Source organism: Leptonotus elevatus, chromosome 5, assembly GCF_054856555.1.
Source record: "Leptonotus elevatus isolate MCC_2025b chromosome 5, RoL_Lele_1.0, whole genome shotgun sequence".
Classification (NCBI taxonomy): Eukaryota; Metazoa; Chordata; class Actinopteri; order Syngnathiformes; family Syngnathidae; genus Leptonotus; species Leptonotus elevatus.
Window position 1 is genome coordinate 20,945,431 of NC_141243.1, and position 21,413 is coordinate 20,966,843.

Here is a 21,413-nt window from a genome sequence, read left to right on the forward strand (position 1 = left end):
TATTTATTTTAGTCGCTATTAGTCATTTTCGGGATTAAAAATGCATATAGTAATATATGAGTAATAATAATAATTTTTAAAAAAGCAATATAATACACTAATATTACATTTTAAAAATGGCGTTTCAGGAAATTATGTTTAATTTAAAAAGTAATTATCAGGGGGAATGGGTGAAACTAGAATAAAGCATCAAATACTACTGTATTTGACTCAACGTAAAAAAAAAAAAATTTAATCTCGTAATTGCTGTTCCATAGCTACAGAGATAATTGTTGTATTTGGAGTTAAAACGGGTTAAGATAAGTGACCATGTTGGTGTTTTATTATTTTGTATAATAAAGGCTTGTGAAAATCAGGCAAATGCTTGAACACCACAGACGTCGAGGTCCTTTCATAACAACATGGCTGCGTTCAGCAGAGGTAGACACCGTTGGAAACGAATCAATTGGTGTCATGTTTTGACCAGAAAGTTGACAGGTAACATTGTATTTCGAGACTACAGGAGTAAATATTCTATGCGTGAATATGAACAACAAGTTAATTTTTTTGCCTTCTGCGTAGTGACACGACTCCGTGAGAACCACTTACTTGACCTGTCTGAGACCACATTAGAGTCAGAGTCCGATTAAAAGCAGTCTAGCCCGGTTTCACAATTACATTTTTAGTGTGGTAGGGAAGCCCTTGCATATCGAAACAACCTATGTCTAGATAGGGATTTGGCTGTGTGACGGGAACGCGTGACGTTCTATTGAAAACCGAAATGAAAATATGATTGTCATTGATTGAATAGTTAAATACACACGCACAAAAAAAATACATGTTGTAATTCCACTTCTAATTAGTTTTATTGCTGTCCTTGCCATAACATGGATTTTGGATAGTTTTTTGTTATGTGTTATTCAAATAAGGTGTTAAAAAAAAGATTGCTGTCATAGTCATGTGGTTTTGTATCCTACTATCGTTTGTCCAACGCACAGGGAAGTATGACTATGATGTGGTGGTTATTGGAGGTGGTTCAGGAGGGCTTGCCTGTTCCAAGGAAGGTGAGCTCTGAATGGGCAACATGCTCCTACCTGTTTTGCACACATTTCCTTCTGTCTAACTGGATGTAATATGTGCTGTTTCCAACAGCTGCACAACTTGGACAGAAAGTTGCTGTTCTGGATTATGTAGAGCCCTCTTTGAAAGGTGAGTCATAATTCTTATAATAACGATTCTAAGACATCAAATTGATTGTGTTGTACTTCTCCATACAGGCACCAAATGGGGTCTTGGTGGCACATGTGTTAATGTTGGCTGCATACCGAAGAAACTCATGCACCAGGCGGCTTTGCTTGGAACTGCAGTCAAAGATGCTAAAAAGTATGGTTGGCAGCTCTCAGGGCCAATTTCCCATGATTGGTAAGGTCTGAATGTTTCATAATGGTTGAAGTTTGTTAAATAAGCCATGAGTGGCTAAATAGTACCATCTAGGGGCATGTTTGTAATATTACATAAACAGAGCTTCCCAAAAGTGTGGAGAAGTGACCCCTATGGGTGTCAGCAAGCTATTGCAGGGAGGACTGAGGAAAATTAGGAAAGCTACATTATTGAATCTTCAGTAGTTATGTCAGTTAATGATAAGACAATAACAGAGTAGGATCTTCTAAGAACTGTAGTTTCCAGGCACCAATTTGCCATGAATTAATTTAATCTTGATGAGACATCAAACGAGAGATCATAATGACTAAACAGCACTATCTAGTGACATTATTTATTGCAGTAGTGCACACAAGTTGATTTTAGATTAATTACATTCCCCATTGCAGGGCTTCCCGAAGGGTGGAAAGGCATGGGAGGGATGTAGCAAAACTGTACATACTATATAAATGATTCTTCAATTTGTCATAACTATGACAATGACATAGAGAGTAATATATCCAAACAAGTTACTAACAAAGTCACGCCACATGAGCTCTTAAAAAAATTACTTAATATTTACTTTGGCCAGGTGGACAAAGTTGACATAGATGTGATTTAAACACGCATGTTATTTTGATATTACCATTGTTTTTAGGATCACCCCAGGATTACACCGCATGCGTGTGCGTTGCGTCGCCGCTCCGCTGCGTCTTGACTGCGTGCTCAGGACACGGTCTGCGGTCTGGACCAAAAATAATATAAATTTTTGTGTGTTGCAGGGTCACCATGGCTGAGGCTGTTCAAAACCACGTCAGGTCTTTGAACTGGGGTCATAGGGTCCAGCTCCAAGACAAGTCAGTGGCACATAATTATCAAAAATTGTTATTTGCCCATATGTAATCAAACGCAACTTGTTTTGATCTACAATAATTTAGCTCCTTTTACACATACCTTTTAAGTTGACTTTTTTTTCTCTCCACCACTTTTACCCAACACACACTTCTGTGTTAGGGTGCCGATGCATTGTTGAATTCGACCATCTGCCATCACTGAGTGGTTTGAGAATTGTAAGGCATATAAAAGCAAAAATCTACAATGCAAAATAAGGGCAGATGAAAGAATCATTGAAGTCACCTGTCGCAATCTGCACGCAGTCTCTTTTCCCCACTACCGTGTGCTGAATCAAGTCACGCTTTTACAGATTCTGCAAGATTTTCTGGCCTAGTATCATAAATGGCTGTCACTCAACATTCAACAATTTTATGCACTCCGGGTCAATAACTGTTGTTACTGAAGGTCACTTTACAGTTGCCACTTTGCTCCTATTAAAATTACATTTCAATTATTATATTACATTAATATCGAATTACTGCTGCTCAGATTATGTGCATTAAATATGTATTTCTACTGGTCAGAGAACTTGTGTGAATAATGTGAATTGCCTAGACTAAAATTAACTATCATGTTGATGATTGTGACTGATTGAGGATGTTAAAAATGTGTATATTTTCAGCACGTAGCTCTTAGGACACATTTCATTTTGAAATGGCAATAAAGCTAAATTCTGATATACTGTTTATATCAAGAAACAAGCTCAAATGGGGTTTTATTGTTTGTTGTTGCAGGAAGGTGAAATATCTGAACATGAGAGGCAGCCTTGTGGATGAACACACAGTCAAAGCAGTAACAAAAGCAGGGAAAGAGGTAGGCTGGTAACTCCTTAGAAATACATAGATTGATCCTGTATAATCCAGTTACTAAACTGTTTTAGAACTGTTGTGTAAGACTTGTTAAATGCGATCATATTGACACCTACTGGGAGCGATGAAGCTAACATTTTTCCTTAATGGTTTTAGTGCAAAATGCTTTAGAGACCACTTATTCTTCATTTGACATTTCCTTGTTTTCCCAAGGATATGACCAATGACTGTTCCTTCACATCCTTATCTCTTCTCGTGCAGATGACTCTGACTGCCAAGAACATTGTGATTGCTTCAGGTGGCCGGCCAAAAATCCCCACAAATGTTAGTATTAATTGATTAGTTATTATAAAGTAGTTTGTTAGTATCATATACATTGGAGTGAATACGTCTTTTTTATGCATTTGTCACACTTAAATGTTTCCCATCCTCAAAGTCAATGCAAGTATACACAAAAAGCACTTTTTAAATGAAGATTTTTTTTTTCTTACTAAGGGAGAAAAAACATGATTGCCCTGTGTGACAAAGTGATTGCCCCCTAAACCTAATAACTGGTTGGGCCACTCTCAGAAGCAGCGTCTGGAATCAAGTGCTTTCTATAACTGCCAATAAGTCCTTCACATCTCTGGAGATATTTTGTACCACTCTTCTTTGCAGAATTGCTTTAATTCAGAAACAATGGAGGGTTTTTGAGCATGAAGGAACTTTTAAAGATTATGCTACAGCATTTCAATAAGCCATTCAAAAGTTGTCTTTCCACACTGATAGATGTCAGTTATTAAATTTCTCATCTGTTCTTGAAATTCGTTGGATCATGGCATTTTGTTGCAGCTTTTTGAGATGTTTTGACTGACTTCATTTTGTCAGACAAGTTCTATTTAGGTGGTTTCTTGACCAAAATGGTTTGGATGTATTCAGGCTCTGGTGTGGTCAGTGAAAATGAGAATTCCTGATTTCATAAGGGGGCCCAAGTACTTTTTCCACGCACGGTCACATAGTTTTGATTTGATTTGATTGTTTTTTTATTATTTGTTTGATGATATTAAACATGAAAGTGGGGGAACTGTTCCAAAAAATACGATTTTTAGGAGGCGGCAAATACTTTTTCAAGGCAGTGTAGTTTGCATCTGATTTAAAAACAAGCCCTAAACTATTGAAATTGATTTTGGAAAATTGCCTTTTTATCATTTCTATTCTGGAGTTCCTACTCTCTGTTCAATTCCAAAAACAAGGCCTTTTGAAAAGTGAGCTAGCACAGATTCGCTTTAGTTAGCAGCATTATCAGCGTTAGCGTCTGATAGCTGGCACAATGGCACATAAATGTTCAGCAAATGTGTCAACATGGCTGGCAGAGGCCATGCACACTAATTGACAGAAGTAATTCAACAGATTGGTGATCAAGTGATTGCTCCGTTTCATGTATATGGGGGCTCGCTTTTTTCTTCAGACTCTGACATCCCCCCGCTCATCATTGTAACGAACGCAGCAGTCTGTATTGGTCTTGTTGTTTGGAGGTTTGGATGAGCTGTGGCTTATTTGCATGAGACTCACTGGACCGCCTCTAAAAACCTGATAATTTCAGCGAAATTGGTCGAAAAACATGCTATCATTTTGATCCTTGGATATCTGAACGAAAGTATGCCAAAGGTGTGGGGGGAATGCACATGTTTGCTTTGAAAGGAACTAAAACAAACTTTAATTGGAGCAAGCCTGTTCACTTGATTGACAGCTGCTTACAGTTGTAACTCTTTATTCCAGATTCCAGGAGCAATGGAACATGGAATCACCAGTGATGACATATTCTGGCTGAAAGAGTCGCCTAGAAAAACGTGAGCATCTTCTCTGTCCAACTCAAAATACAGCCATGACGTTCCGCAAATTACAACACAATTAACACAAAGTTGTGGGTTTTTAAGATTGAAAGTAATTTAGCCATAGGGACATGTTCAACCGAGGTGTGTCTTCCAATTAGAATCACAAGTGTAGTCAAACTTGTAAGCAGTACATCAGTGTCAGTGTTGTTTTGTTTTTTGTTCTTGTCCATGTTTTATACCTAAATTTTAACATTTGAAGACAAAAACAAGCATGAAAGTGACGACTGCCTCTCAGTTATTGATGCACTACATCCCGCTGTCACGTAATGTTGTCATGTATTAGTGAGTGATGATTATTTTCTCTCTCATTTTTCACTCTTTCTGTAAGACTGTCTTCACCTTTGTAATTCAGATTAGTTGCAAGTATCCTGATTTATACCGAACAAGCCCTTTAATCCAACCATTTAGCTCCTGTCATCACTTGGTTAATTGGCCTATCTCAGACGTTTCCTCTTGGCAACGCACACAGACAGTGACTAGTGGTGATGTGATGTACCTGAGTTCTGCTGCCTGTTTACGTCATGGTGACAGATACCATCAAGTAATTTTTTTTTTAGAAATATTTGGACAATGACACAGTTTTGTATATTTTTGTCTAATGGACCACCTCACTGAATGAAATGAGAATTGTGGTTGAAGTGTAGACTTTAAGCTTTTAACCTGTTTGACAAAAAAAAACAATGCTTTTTTCATTCAAGAAATACAGCTTTTAAATGTACATTACTCCAATTTGCAGGAAAACAAAAGTTCGTAGACAAATACCAGTAGTAAATAATGTGCCATCATTTTTATACCCTCATTTTTAGTCCTTGAGTGAAAATATTTTGCATGCAATTAATCTTGGTCCCCATTAACATATCCATATTCAGCTTTTCTCCCTTGAGATACCTTGAAAGGACTTTTTTACAATTACCTTTAGTTCATTTGCTTCAGTTTTAGTCAAAAGCAGTTTTTTAATCTAGATTTAAAAGCTTATATCTTTGGGTATGACTTTATTTCTAATAGCAATTTATCTAATTTGTGTGCAGCATAAATACTGCTTCACTATGTTTGCTTTGAAACCTGGGTGGGCTCCGGTACGGGTTAATCATTTTTTAATTCAAGTATATTGTGGTGTATGAAGGCAAAATAATACAACGGCATTTTATATGTAGGAATTATGTACCAGTATATCCAAATATGTTTATCACTCAGAGGGCCATTATAATCTTATTTGGCATTTTCTACAAATCCATTAACTTAACTTTGATGTGCTTCATAGTCATATACTGTAACTTTTTTACCATTACCTACAGTTAATTAAGTAATAGTTGAATGTGTTATTGAATATGTGCACTGTTACCAGTCTTAATCAGCACTGGACCATTCAAGTTTCACAAACCTTCATGTATGAAACAAAATGACCCACTGCCACTTTGAGCTCAGGAAGTCCTTCAATGGCATGCTTGATCTCTACCACCCTTGGGTCAGAAAGTGTAAGCTATAGCTTCATTTTTTTCCACGATAGCAGCACAAACACTACCAAGAGGATGTTGTTTTGTTGCAGAGCTGTCATTTGTGCAGGTAAGGTCAGACAAGCGCTTTCTGGAGGCAGAGATAGTGTGTGGGGGAGTCCAGGTGAGTGATCTGTGTCTAATGGGCCTTGGAGCACATTACACACCTGAGTGACATATCTAGCCTTGCCCTGAAGCCGGGAAGGGAGAAAACACTAAGCATGAACGGCAGTAAGACGGTTTATGTGCTGTGAAAATGTACCTGGACTCAGAGGGAGTACATTGCCTTACAAACTTTGCTTTCATTTATTGATTGTCGGTCTAGACTTTATAGAAATGTCTTAAATGCCATAAATGGTAGCCTAGTACAACAAAAGAATGGGCATGGGAAAAAAATAGCATAATAGCATAAAGGCATAATAATCATTTGCCATTCATGAGAAGGAATTGGGAATTTAATTTGAAAATGCTGTTTCTCTAAAAGATTTGGGGCACATCCACGTTTCAAAACTTTTGACTGGTAGCCTATGTTTCTTAGAAACAGGATTATACCCTATCATTAGCAGTGTTATTACCTGTATGATGGTCTAATGTTTGGCTGTGCTCTTACACAGATTTACTGTACTCTGATATTGTTTGTTCTTCACATCCAAGAATATGGAGTATGACCTTTGTTTGTGAAGGGCTCGTTAATACATTTTTAGAAATGTTTATATGAGTAATGTTGCTGCTTTTGTTTTGTTTTTTGCCAATATTGCATCATTCGATTAAAAACGGTTTAATTAGAGGTTCTTTTGTTAAGTGGTTTCTTTTGAATTGAAGTGGGAAAGTAAATTAATTTTAATTAGTATTGAGGCTTCTGAAGACTTGCCAAGGTTTTGCATGAACTGAAAGCCGGCTACTACTCACTCTAAAAATATTAATGTTGCGGATAGTTGTCCTTGGCTTCTGTGGGAGGAAATAGATTAGAGCAAGGATGTTATCAAGTGGCGGCCCTATATGTGAGTAGGCCTAATAAACTTTTAGGATTTGGAATGACATACCGGACAACATACTACTTCAATAGTAATAATACAAAATTGTGAGTTGGTTTTTGTGAGGGGAAAAATGCACAAAATGAGTTATTGCACTTAATGTTGGTTTGCTCTTCAGTAGTTTTGTGCTGTTCCTGAATGGTAATTCTTATGCAAAAGAGCCCTTTGTTGTTGAATAGTTGTACATGTGATATTTATTATGAACATTTAAATATATTAAGAGTGCGTATTTTGCACAAATGCATGTGTTGTGTCCATTTTTTATTTATTTCCATCATAAGCCTACATCTGGTTAGGAGTGTGTGACCCCTCCCCAGTAGCACTGATGACAAATTGTGCCCCCCTCCATCATTTATTTCAGATTATACATAGCACAAAAAAAGAAAATACAAAGATAATTTCACAACTAATGATTTTAATTGTCCATTTCTGGATGAGAGGTTTTTAAGAGAGCAACACCAGGCCAGCTTGACCTATAGTGTATTTACTCACTTCTACAATGTATTTGAAACAAATGACACAAAGACACAATTAGACGAACTGACTGAAATCACTGATGAAAGTGTAGAATCAAGATAAAGCTCTTTGCCTGATCACCTTTAAGCCACTCACAATATGTGATAAGTGCACCTCAGCATTACACAGACACGGTGACAAGGGGCATTGAAGCTTTTAGAGGTTAATCTTAGCATGGACAAGGACAAGATTTGCTGCAGGCACTCTGAACTGTCAACTCCATGCAGCAGTCCTGAATAAGAAAGGAGCTCTGGTATAAACACGTAAGAGCAGGGCCTCCTGTTTGCAGGTGATGGACTTCAATCAGCAGACTCGTATGTGGACTTGAGCTCTGAACATGGCACTCCCTATCCACAGGGATTACTTTAAATGGTAGCAATTAGGCCTCCTAACTGCCATTGATCTTAGGGTTGGATTAGATGTGTTATTTACTTGGACCACACACATTTGCTGATTTTTTTTTTTTTTGTTTTGTTTTTTTGCTCTGGCCAAAGCAAAACCAGTTCTGTTTTGGTGAGATCTGGTGGTGTCAACGTATTTGTACGCAAATGTATTTTTTAAATATGATATTAATGTTTAAGACAGCACTCACAATTGGATCTCATTAGATTTCACTGGTTTATTCTGTTATGTTGCCAGTGAATCTAAAAAATAAAAAATAAATCAGCTTTGTGAGATAAATATATTTCACACAGTTTCACACAGTTCACTCTACATACAACATGACAGTCATACTCACGTCAACTTAAAATGTCATATTATGCTAAATAGTCCATTTATTTGTGTTTTACAGGCTTGTGGTTGGAGCAAGCTGTATCCTTTTCTGCCAGCCAATGTGATGTGTAAATAATCACTCCAAGTCAGTTAGGAAATGGTGCAGTTGTAGACTTAAATGTAAAGCTTGGCATAAAGCCGGTGTTGCACGAATAACATGTAGTATTTGTTTTTGACGTCAGGGTGCCATACGAGGGAGCTTTTTAGTTTTAGTTTTTACACAATGTAAAACATATGCTTCCCATATGTGAAACTACTGGACAATAAACAAAATGGCATTTTTCCAAATACAGTCGACCACTGAGTGCTATTTCGTTTGCTACTGTTTGACTGTGTTTTTCATGTTGCCAGCTTAAAATGCATTGATAGTAGTCAGTTAACATGCATGAAAAACCACGATTCCCTAACCTACTGCTTTAGATGTAGCCCTGGAGTGTGCAGGTTTCCTTACAGGCATCGGCTTGGACACCACGGTGATGGTTCGCAGCATCGCCCTCCGGGGTTTCGATCAGGTATTGTTCTCTGTAGAATAGACTCAAGTCATCATGATAGAAATTCATGATTTAATCCTTTTTAACTTTACAGCAAATGGCAGGATTAGTGACAGACTATATGGAGTCTTATGGAACCAAATTTACTTTGAAGTGTGTCCCCAAGAGAGTGGACAAACTTGCATCAGGAGCCCTGAAAGTCACATGGAATGATGCCCTGACAGGCAACCAACACAATGACACCTACGACACTGTGTTATGGGCAGTTGGTAAGTGCATTATTGTATGCGAGTATGTGGAACAGATCATATTGTAAATGTTTTCAAGAAATCAAGCAGTATTAAATTGTGTCAATCCACTGATACTGATGAAATTAGGACAATTTGCACAAGCGAATACAATACAATACAAGAGCTATATCATACAATCATTCGTCATCCTCAAAAGAGTGCAGTGTCAGCAAATGACAAGCTGAAAACAAAGTCATAAAGTCTGAGTGATGGAATAACCAGGGGAAGCTCAATGGCTGTCTGGGTGGGGAGACACGGACCCAGGCAGGATGCGCTAAGGCACAGGGTCACTGTATTCCCCTCTTTGTTCTTCTCCGGGTCATCCTGTCTGTGCCAACCCAGCGGAAACCAACCTACATATGTCTCTGCCATCCCTACACGTGGACTTATGTTACGCTCCAGTGCTACCAGCCATCTAACTCTGCTTCTATCCATTTTATATTCTACCACTTCACATTTCCCACCTTACCAGCCTAAAGATTAACAACAGATACTGATGAGATCAGGTCCACTGTCACCACTTTATCAGTGTGGAAAGCCTTTAAATGTTCCAAATATCTCATGACCAGGAAAGTTCTGTCTTTGTCATGAGTATGTTTTTATGTGTGTGATGAGAGAGTGCTTTGCACATATGCGTGTGACGGTAACAAGGATGTGCGTGACCCGGCAGCCGCAATGACGTTTGCCATTTCCTCTTGTGGCCGAATTCCCACATCATTTCAGCGTGAGGCTGTTGGTGTGAGCAATATTTGCATTGAATTCTGGAAACTGTATTGTATTGTCTCATGCGTGAGATGCGGTGACCTTTATATTTCCTTTCTGCTTTTGACTAGTTAAAATGCAGCCAAGTAGTAGGCTGCTTATGGCCCAATAAAAAAAAGCCAGGTAGACAACTTAAGTGTCCCTCCTAACTCTACAATTCAGTTTTTTCTTTCATTATCGAAGCGTACCGATGACGGCTAAGTTAAAAATTGCAATAACGATCATGAACCGGAACTTATTATGACGTAGGAAAGCCGTGCACATGCCTTCCCAGAAGAGTGGAAGCTGTTATAACTGTAAAGGAGAAACCAACTCCTTGCTCCCATTGTATTTTCTGATATCGTAATGGCCATGTGTCCCAATACATTTGATTTAAATGAATGTTGTGAACTGGTATATCAATGCTTTTGTTCATCATTCTGATTTAGCAAGAAAATGGCCCTTTGATCCCTGCATGCAGGACTTATGAGTATGAGGCCACTTCCCTTTACTGTGACCTTACACTATGGAGGCCAGGCAGGGTTCGGGCCTCTGTGGGGTTATAAAGGCCTGAGGGGTCCGAGGCACTGTATCACCACTGTCTAACATCCTTCTATCCCAGCCATGCGTCCCTCCACCTTTCCCCCATTCCTTCCTGCTTACATGGCCGCTCCCTTGTCCAGGTGCAATATACCAGGAAACAGAACATTTCCACTTCCTGTGGACAGGCAGACGGTGGACGTGGCTTTTCCGCCTCAGTGCACACTATAGTACTCTAGAATATTATTCAAAGTAAATCCCGATGTTGTACAGGACTTTTGACGTTTGAACAGTTTATTTTAAAATATAAAAATAAATAAAAGAATTATGAACAATCATTAGTAGTTGAGCTTTGAAAAATGAAATGACTGTATGTCATCGGATTTGTCGTTTTCATATTTGTCTAGAGAGCTGAGGAGAACAATTTCTGTATTTCCAAAGTTGCTGTACAAATCCATTGAAATTCAATTCATGCTAAGGAAATAGCATCCTATAATGTTATTGGACTACTCTGGGCACCAGAGTTGTGGCTGTGCTTGAACACGATTTTGTCACAAGCTAAAATTATGACAAGTAGTAAAAGTAGTAATTGTTTTTGTCATTTTCACAGACAAAATATAAACATAATCAAAATAGCATGTTCATGTTGTAAGTGATAGGCAGTTAACTAACTTGCCAGTCAGTCGGGTCTTAATTGATGTGCATCTTAAAATCTTTTTTGGCCTGAACATTGAAATGTGTTTTTAGCATCCTGTTTAATTTGCTCCCCCCAAAAAAAACAATGCCATTCTTCCCATTTGTCTTTGTTCATCTAATTGATCAGATAAGTAATCATTTTATATTTTACTCATGAAGGTTTATTGTTGCTAATTAGCCTAGCCATCTGGAAGCTTCCTCAGAATGTCACAACAGGCATTGTTCAGCATGTGTGTGTTGGTTCTGCATGGCCATGTACTCCAACCAAATCCCTTATCAGTGTTGTGTCCTCGGCACACAATGTGGTCACTCTTAAGTGGAGCGACAGACAGGAAGGGAGGATAGACTTAGTAATTTAAAATTTTTAGTTTTCCCAATTGAATTAGAGAATAATGGTGAGATTTTAGTTTATTATATATGTATATATATATATATATATATATATAATTTTATTTTATTTTATTTTTTTATTTACCAATTCAGCACAGAATTTCCCGTCCTGTATACTTGGAGGAGTCTAAAATTGGAAGTTACATATTTGGGGAAAAATGTCTTGTTGACTTTGCTCCTTTTTTTCACCCCCTTCAGCCACCCATGTTGTGGAGTAGACAGGTCCGTGTTGTCCCCCGGTCTGGGGGAAAACGTTGCTCTTTGGCTCCAGCCAGGAAAAAGGGTCTCGGGGGTTTGTTATTTTTTGCTTTCCGATAGCATCTACATGTGTACCTCGGGCTTGGGTGTTTATTATGCTGCCTTGACTAGTTTTGAGGAAATATGCTGAGGAGGACGAGGATTATGTGGTCAGTTCTCCATTGACATGGAGATTACGTGTTGACGGCATCAGTTGGCTGTCCCCTACGAAGTGTCACACATCACATCCTTGATTTCAGGATTGAGCTCTTATTATCAGTCCTTTTGTTGTCATTTAAATGTATGTGATGTGCGTTTTATCCATTATCTTCATTTAGTCTAAAAACAAAAAGTAAGAAGCACCATTCAGATCATCTTAAATACTTAATTATATTTTGATCTGTTTTTGTAATAACACACTAACAGTACCCTTTGATAACTTCTGTTTATACATTTCTAATTATTTTTCATGTTTTATTTTATTTTATTTTTTTTGCAATCCATTTTGATTTGATCCATTGCAAGCCATGTGAATGAGGTGACACATTTTAGGGTGTTTTTTTTACGCAGCACTCTGATTGCTTTAAAGCACAAAATGTCAGCTGTGTCAGCTTGAGCCCTATACACAATTTGTAATAAAAATGTTGTCATGTTTATTGCAGGTAGAGCTCCAGAAACAAAAGCTCTGGGTCTGAACAAGCTTGGTGTACAACTCAACAAGGAGACTGGGAAAATAATTGTGAGGGCTGATGAATCTACCTCTGTGCCAAACATCTACGCTTTTGGGGACATAGGCCAGGTATGCATCACCACCAAATGTTAACACACTTGGGGGAGCTTTAAAAAATATTCTTATTAGTCCTCCTGATTCGATATGATGAATTTTACGTCCTTTTTCCAAACATTAATTTTCTTCTGCTTAATCCGTTCAGACACATACAAACTCCATAGAGAAAGGTCCTAGCTGAGATTCGAACCCAGAACCTGTCTGCCTCGGAGTTACTGCTATTGTATTGTTTGGTGTTGAAATTATAATCCATATCCACTACAGAGCAATGAATTAGTACAAAGATTATTTGCAATTGTGGGCAAGTTTTTAACAGTGACACAAATTGTGAGTTTCTTGAAATTCACTGCTTCAATGCAGAAAATTTCACATGTCCTTTAATATTGAAACATCATCAGCGGTTGCTGAATTTAAATTTTAAAAATGTGTCCAATGAATCACAATGTTGGCCTTCAAAACTCCTGTGTGTTTTTTTTTTCATTAATTAGAAAGATACTGAAAAGTATAAAATAATCTTCAACTGCTTAGTTTGTAGCAAAGTTAGTGAAATAGGTCAATTGAAGTTACCCTTGGGTATATAATCAGTACAATTAATTAAAGGGGATGTCAAGTTAATAGTTATTTTTACAGTAATATGTTTTATGCTACCCCACTAGTCTAAACACAACATTCAGATTAATATTGTTTGTGGAATATGAATTAAGCAGCAAAATCCGCTCATTTTTATATCCATCTCTGGGGGGCTGCCATTTTTGCCTTGTACGGCATCACATGACCAAACTCAGAAAACAGGTGAGCTGTGATTGGTCGTTACTTGAGCCCTGAGCAACTGCAATGTGATTTTTAGTCGGCAGCAAGTGGCAAAATGGCTGCCCCTCAGATGGATAAAAACAGGTTGATTTGGCTGCTTAATTCATATTCCACAAACACTATTAATCAAAATACCGTGTCTAGACTAGTGGTGTCACATAGAACATTTTATTGTAAAGATTTATTTTTTTTACTTTAAATCTGCCAAAACTAACCAACGATACCAGATTGAATTATCAGTATCTATTTTTCAGCCATTAAAATGTGATCACAAGAGTATGCTAGGAGGAAACAAACAACAATTTTGAAATTATGAAATAAACAAATGTGACTAAATGAGAGATTGGCCGCTAACTGTAAATGTTTGTGTATTCTATTCAACCTACAATTTCTCAGGATGGGTCTCTTTAACAGCATTTAAGTGCTGCTGCACTGTATTTACGCTAGCCCATGTAAATAGTGGTTAGTTGTAGCTGCTGCAATGTCGGTGTGGCCTCTTTTTTTCTTTCTCAACACAAACAGCTGTGTGCCTCCTTCCTGTCTCCCAGGACTCATGATGACACGCACACACTCATAGTCAACTTTGACTGACAGCTTGCTTTGATGAGTGCTGCTTCACGCCAATCTGTCTGTCATCTTGTCAACGCAACAGGAGGCGTGTTTTTTTTTGTTTTGTTTTTAGCAGAAGGTTTGATATCTATCTTGCTCAAGTTGTCCACTGCATTTCTTGTTTTCTTTCTTCTCGATGCCAAATGAAGCGCCAGGAAATGCATTAAAATGACAAAAGCGATCTGGTGTGTAAACAGTTGCACATCAGACAGTGCATCACATCCACATTTGTAGAGGTGCAGAAGATGTTTATGACAACAGGATGTGTCGTTGAAATTTAACAGGTCTAAGTCATGCCTTTAAAATTGCCCCGCAGCCTTACTATTTCCTGCACTACTCATATGTGTGTCTGTATTTTTATTTGCTTTGGCTCACATTCAGAACAATACGCCATTAACCTTGGAGAGAGAAATGTGTATGTGTCTGTTTGACAATTTACATTGGCAAGTTTACAGGTACATTGAATTAAGTGATGCAGTCTTCTGTTTCAGGGTCGTCCTGAATTGACACCTACGGCGATTAAAGCAGGAAAACTCCTCGCCCGCAGACTTGCTGGACACAGCACAGAGCTCATGAACTATGACAATGTGAGACAAAAACACACATCTGTCACATTTTCTCCACCTACTATTGTCGTATGTAATGATATTCAGCACAAAAGTGGTGTTAAAGTCTGCCTTGAAAAGAAAAATGCTTGTTTTTGTTTTAAATTGTGTTTTTATTTATTGTGGTTGTATTTTCCATTGTGCTACTTTTGTGTGTGTGTGTGTGTGTGTGTGTGTGTGTGTGTCCTTTAGGTGCCAACCACTGTGTTCACCCCACTTGAATATGGCTGTGTGGGTCTATCTGAGGAGGAGGCTGAAATTAGGCATGGCAAAGACAACATAGAGGTAATAACATGCTGGCATAAATGGAAAATTCAAGTCTAGTGAATAACTTGAAAAGGTACCAAGTAACATAAGTGGTGACCTGCCAGAGGTATAATTAAAAACAAGTACCGCTAAGGTTGAAAAACAACATTCAGTTCGGAATAAAGGCTTCCTCTCCAGACTTTAATCCTATTAAACCTGTTTGGAATGAACTGGACAAAAGCATGAACGTAAAGCAACCTACAAGTGCCACATGTGAACTTTCTGCAAAATGATGATTTCCATTGTAAAAAATAATGCCATGAGTAGTTGGGGCAGTGGCCGAGTATCCATGCATTGCACGGTGTTGATTGAAGGCTCTAAATTGTCCGTAGGTGTGACTGGTTTGTCTATACGCGTCCTGGGATTGTCAGCTGGGTGAAGCTCCAGCACACCTGTGACTCTAGTCAGGATAAGCAGTACAGAGAGTGGATGGATGGGAAATAATGCCATGAGTGTGTTCAGCTGCTATATATACAGGGGCGGTAGAGCAGGTAGTCCAGGGGCAGTTTTTGTCATGTGTAAAAAATAATAATAAAAAAAGTTTAAGGTGAGTTATTTCTAATCTGTATCCCACATTACGTAAAATATGGCTTGACATGATGACTATTTACAGATAAAACTGTCAAAATTCTTCTATCCCCTTCTCCTGAACAATGAGATCCTTCTGATGCTGTGCAAGCTGTCTGCAAACCATGGCTTGTGCTCTTAGATGGGACTACAAAAATATCAGGAAAAGGATACCTAAACTTTATTTTGGGTTCATCAGAGGAATTTTAATAGTGGCAAGTGTGCACTAACTCTCATTAAACATGAGTCTAAATGTGATTGGTTAATTCTGAACATAGCCACATCAGATTATCACCTTGTCAGTTTTTTTTCTTGCTCTCTTGAAAATATTTTTTTTCATGTTATAATAACAATAATGCATCAGATTTATATTTGTAGAAAACGTTTTGAAATTATTTATCTTGGTCTCTTTCTTTTTTTTTCACAAAAACCTGGCATTTGAAAAGGGGTGTGTAGACTTTTTATATCTGCTGGATATAAAGTCAGTAAAGATTTTGCTTTGGATACAGAAGGTTAGAGTTTCAGTGTGTTTTACAAATGTGGACTGTTTATTTTATTTTTATATTTTCAAGGTAGTAGAAATGATCAGAAAATCCATGAATGAATTGTTCATGGAATTTGTTTATTACCTTTAATAGTCATTTCATACAGTGTGTAAGCTTTCTGCATACTAAAGATGTAGGACACGTCCTATGTATGCTCTTATCAAATTCTAGGCTAAGGTGAGAAAAGTCCTTTTTGCATGAAAGGTGTAGCAAAACGCATGCATCTCACTTGATTGCTCAAAATGTAAGAAAAAATTAAATGGGTGAGAAAATAAGCAAAGTAACACTTGGAAAAACATAAACGTGATTTTTTTTTTTTTTACATCTATATTTTTTTGTATCCTTCTGCATTTCATTTGCATTACTATTATAGGAGTCTGCAAATTGTTCCAAACTAGCCAATCCTATTGTAATCTCTTTTGTACAAAGAAATAATTTATTCGGGCTAAAATTTGTCAGGATAGTCAGCTTCCTTCAAACACGTTTATTCATTTATTTTAATGATAGAGTGAGAATGTTTTCTAACCCCTAAAAACAAATACAGTCCAAAAACAAACAAGTGTGTGTATTCTGTGCTGGTGTACGTGAGCCGGTTGCCAGACGTTCGCCAACACCTGCACACCGCGCGGATAAATGGTTTAGCCTGTAAGGTGGGGCTGTTGGCAATGAGTGACAGGCGAGCAGGAGGCCTGATTGAGGTGTGTGTGAGGCGATGACAGGCATGCTTAGATCTTAGGAGGAGCTGCAGCACCGGCCCCCTCTACAGCTGCATGCTCCTTCAAACTTGTGTTGGCACGCTCGCCCATTGAATTAAACGCATTAAACACACATTGTCGCTCCCCAGTTGGAAATCTGTCAACATAAGCTGCAACCGGGATTTGTTTTCCAGTCTTGTTGTTCTCTTTTCGGTGAGCTGCAATCATAACATCTCATTGTTAAGATTAACTTACCTTTTAATTAATAAGTATTACATTTATGTTGTTGCAATACAGTTTTGTACTTGTACTTGCATTATTTACACAAGTTGTGATGTTCATTGCAGGATTTTTCTCCCTCTTCACTAGTGAAAGTGACAAAAGTGTGCATATATTAAAAAGTTGGTGATTTAGGAAAAGCCCCCTAAAAATGACCTTAATATGACGTCATAATCTGCAAACACAGCATTTCAAAGATGAGACATTTCCTGATTCAAATTGTCTTTGTGTGTCTGCAGGTTTACCATGCCTTCTACAAGCCTCTGGAATTCACCGTGGCAGAGCGTGATGCTAGCCACTGTTACTTAAAGGTAACACAAAATGTTTTGGAAAAAAAGAGATCTAAGATGACAGAATCACATCACATCCTAATGGCTTGTTGGCAAACCAACCACTAACATGTGTCAAACTCATTTTAATTCAGAGGCCACTTTCACCTGAATTTGGTCTCTAGTTGGCCAGACCAGTTTGTCCGTGGCTTATAAGCTATAAATAATGACGGGTCAAAATTTTGTTTTTTGGTGCAAATAATTACAATTACATTCTGGACATTCCCACTTTTTTATTATTATTTTATTGCAAAGTAATCAGAAATGTCTTTTCTTTAAATGTTAGCATGAAATCCTAAGTAACAGCCACATTTCAGAATGTCATTTAAGTGGTTGTCAGTGCGCCCCCCATTGGACAAAATTAGCAACAACAATTAATTTTAGCGAAAAACTGCAGTTTGTGTTCTGTCCTCACGGGCCAGAGTGGACCCCCTGACAAGCCGTTCTGGCCCACGGGCCGTATGTTTGACACCCCTGCCCTAACACATATTTAAAATTAAAATGCATTATCATTCTCTACCATCTTAGGTGATATGCAAGCGGCACGGAGACCAGGAGCTATTAGGTCTGCATTTCACTGGTCCGAATGCAGGGGAAGTCATGCAGGGTTTTGCCATGGGCCTCCAGTAAGTTACTAGAAACGCTATTATTTGTACAATATGACTTCTCAGGTCAATTAAATAAGTAACGTCATCTCTATGTTTATTAGGTGTGGTGCCACGTACTCTCACCTGTTGGAGACAGTTGGAATCCACCCGACCTGCGCTGAGGAGCTAACCAAAGCCAACATCACAAAACGTTCTGGATTGGATGCCACAGTCACCGGCTGCTGAGGTTAAAGCCCCGGTCTGTGAACACTGAGCACACACGGTAGAAAAGGGTTAGTTGGGTCCAAATGATCATTCTGGTTTAGCCTGCTCTTTCTTTTCCGTCACTAATTATTGGTGGGCAAGTGTCTATTACTGAGAAAAATCACCAATATTTTGAATGTTTGCAAGTTGAAGCAGTATATTCTCATGGAGCAAAGTCTCTAAATCCGGTTTGTGAAAGTCTCGTCCGCAGAGAGACTTTTGAAGGAAAGGCCCATAAATCAGGATTAAAGCCCGTTCTCAGCGTGTCGTTGAAATTATGCAAGAAACACAGAGCAGGTTCAAACATTTTTCTGGAAATATTTTCTACAAATATTGTTGTTTCTGTGGCTGTACTTCCTGTCCATTAGTCTTTAAGGTGACACATACCATAACCCCCTCCCCAACTCTCCGCCCTCTATGACACTGATGGATGGCCCCTGGGCCGTCGCCGCAGCGACACCAACCTCATTTCCCATGGACAGACACAAACAGTTGGGCAGGCATCTTGGAAAGACTTAACCAGAGAGACGAGCCTCTTTGAGGGTCTGGGATGGCCCAGATATACGTCTTGACCCAACATCAAACAATACCATACTGCAGGCTAAGCATGCAGTATTCTATGGGCATCACTGCACTAGTTGCTCTGCAAGAGATGTATTACTCCATGTTACCCAAAGGTGGCACTATTGCCTGCCAATTTTCATCTTGAGTGTAAAAGAGAGGATAAAGTTGTCACCAGATAAAACCTAATCTCCAATACATTTGTTTTGTAGGTTTTAATTCCCTTAATCCCCACAAGTGATATGCATTTTGTTGAATTTGGAGAGTAGACTGGATTGATTTGTGCTCCAACTGCTAACTAATCCTTATCTCTCGTGTATTTACATGGATGGAAGGTTAACGCTCAGTAGTCGTCACCCTTTGGAGATAAGATAAGTTGTATATATCAATAGCCATCATAGCAGATAAAAGTGCTCAAATGTTTAACCTGCTGACTGAACTGGACATCCTCAACGTGGTTTATTGGGCGAAATGGGCTACACAAATTTGGGGGCCAAAATGGTGGGTGTCGTTTATTTTTAATCTGCCTGGTCTGATTAATGATTCTGATGAGGGGAGTGACAGCGAGCCCGGCGATGGAAAAAGAGAGAGCAGGCTACCAGGTTTATTTGGACCTAGCCTGGGAGAGTACGAGCTGAGTTTCAGCTGGGTTGGGGAAGTTTGGGGGGGGGGGGGATTCCTGTGTGCTGTGTTCAGGGCCGAAGTGCTGACTGAAGAACCCTGACCTCCGCTCAGCAGGAACAGCTTGACTCTATCACTCAGAGGACAGAGGGCTCACATGCTCTGGTGCCGCACGGCAGGGGCCGAGTGGGTTTTGGATGAAGGAGGTAACGGTGGCCACCGGACCCAGCAAAGCAACACGACACTCAGCCGCTAATTGATTCTGTATTGCTTTGCTTAACGAGGCACTTCGGAGACCTCAGGTTCGGACGAAGGCAATGCAAAGGAAGTCATTCACTCTGACAGTGTAACTAGAATGTCTGTTTGCTTTTTGCCATCCATTTCCCCTCAACCGTCCAAGCTCCACAGTATCCACATAGCACATGCACAACATGAAAATTACTTCTGTTCTATAAGTAGGGTCCGACCGATTCATCAACTGGTCTCGTTATTTATTAGCACATACTTCTGCTATACTATAACCTCGTACGCTCTAAAAAGTGGATTGTTGAACCAATTTAAGATTACAAATGGAATTGTTAACCAAATAAAATTTAAAAAAACGCTTCAATTGGTAACACGATTGAATCAAGTTATTCCAAAGTAAATATATGAAGTTTAATAAACTCATAATTAAACTAAATATGCAATTTGTAATATTAAATTGTTTTAACAATTGTCTTTTTAAGAGTACAGTATCCATAAATACTGAATGAAATTTGTTGACATGCATTCAACTGTGGCACAAACACACTTGAGACTTGTTAATTAAATGCAGTGCACCACACAATGCATTCAGGGAACTGAGTTTGTTTTTGTTTGTTTGTTTGTGTGTTTGTTTTTAAAGCATCTTTATGGTTGACCCCACTATTCACAGGGCATAAGGACCATCCTATATTATTGAAAATTGCATATAATTATGCCAACTGAAATCCATTGGGGGAATTATATATATTTTTTGCATTATATATATTTTTCTATTAATTGTTTTTTTGTTTTTATGCCATCCAATTTGAATTTTTTTGTGGCCTTAAAAAAACAAACAAATCCAAATCGGTCGGGCCCAAGTTCTAAGTCTTTACTGTACTGAACAGTGTTGATTGGGCTCTCTCATCTCAGCAGATGAGTAATGAGCCTCCTCTGAGCAGCACGGGGGATCAGGGTTCAACTTTCAGGTAACCAGCTAATGATGACCTGCACTAAAACTCAAAACTGAGGAGTGCCGGGCTGATGTCTACTGGCTGCCAAAGTTGTAAAAAGAGAAATCTAATTTTCCATGAAAGCTTTGTTACACATAATGTATATGTGAAGTCATAATACTGGAATGCATAGTGGCCATATTAAAGATGACATACTGTGTGCTTTTGTGTAAATTATTGTATACTGTAATTACCATATTCTGTGAATAAAGAACAGATTTCAGCAGCTCAATGATGACTAAAGCATATGGGAAGATAATAACCCTATATACTGTAATTTACGTCTGAGATATATTTCCCAAAAAAGGAAAACGTATACTGTTAAGTAGACAGACTAAAAAAAGATGCTCTTTAGGCGCTGAAATCAACATATGAGCAAATGTTTTCCATTTCACAAGTTTAACAGCTGAATAACCAGTGAGAGTTTTGATAA

The 21,413-nt window shown here is 38.4% G+C and overlaps 1 protein-coding gene across 1 annotated transcript; it reads left to right on the plus strand.

The window, feature by feature from the left end:
• The first annotated feature begins 363 nt into the window (after positions 1-363).
• txnrd2.2 (thioredoxin reductase 2, tandem duplicate 2) lies at positions 364-21,212 on the plus strand. Its single transcript, XM_086076088.1, has 17 exons — positions 364-477; positions 978-1,043; positions 1,132-1,188; positions 1,257-1,401; positions 2,181-2,255; positions 3,027-3,105; positions 3,363-3,425; positions 4,860-4,930; positions 8,812-8,831; positions 9,213-9,304; positions 9,378-9,552; positions 12,840-12,976; positions 14,875-14,970; positions 15,181-15,273; positions 17,620-17,691; positions 18,238-18,335; positions 18,419-21,212. The coding sequence occupies exons 1-17, from the start codon at positions 402-404 to the stop codon at positions 18,546-18,548; spliced, it is 1,545 nt and encodes a 514-aa protein (XP_085932214.1). The 5' UTR covers positions 364-401; the 3' UTR covers positions 18,549-21,212.
• The last annotated feature ends 201 nt before the right edge of the window (positions 21,213-21,413 follow it).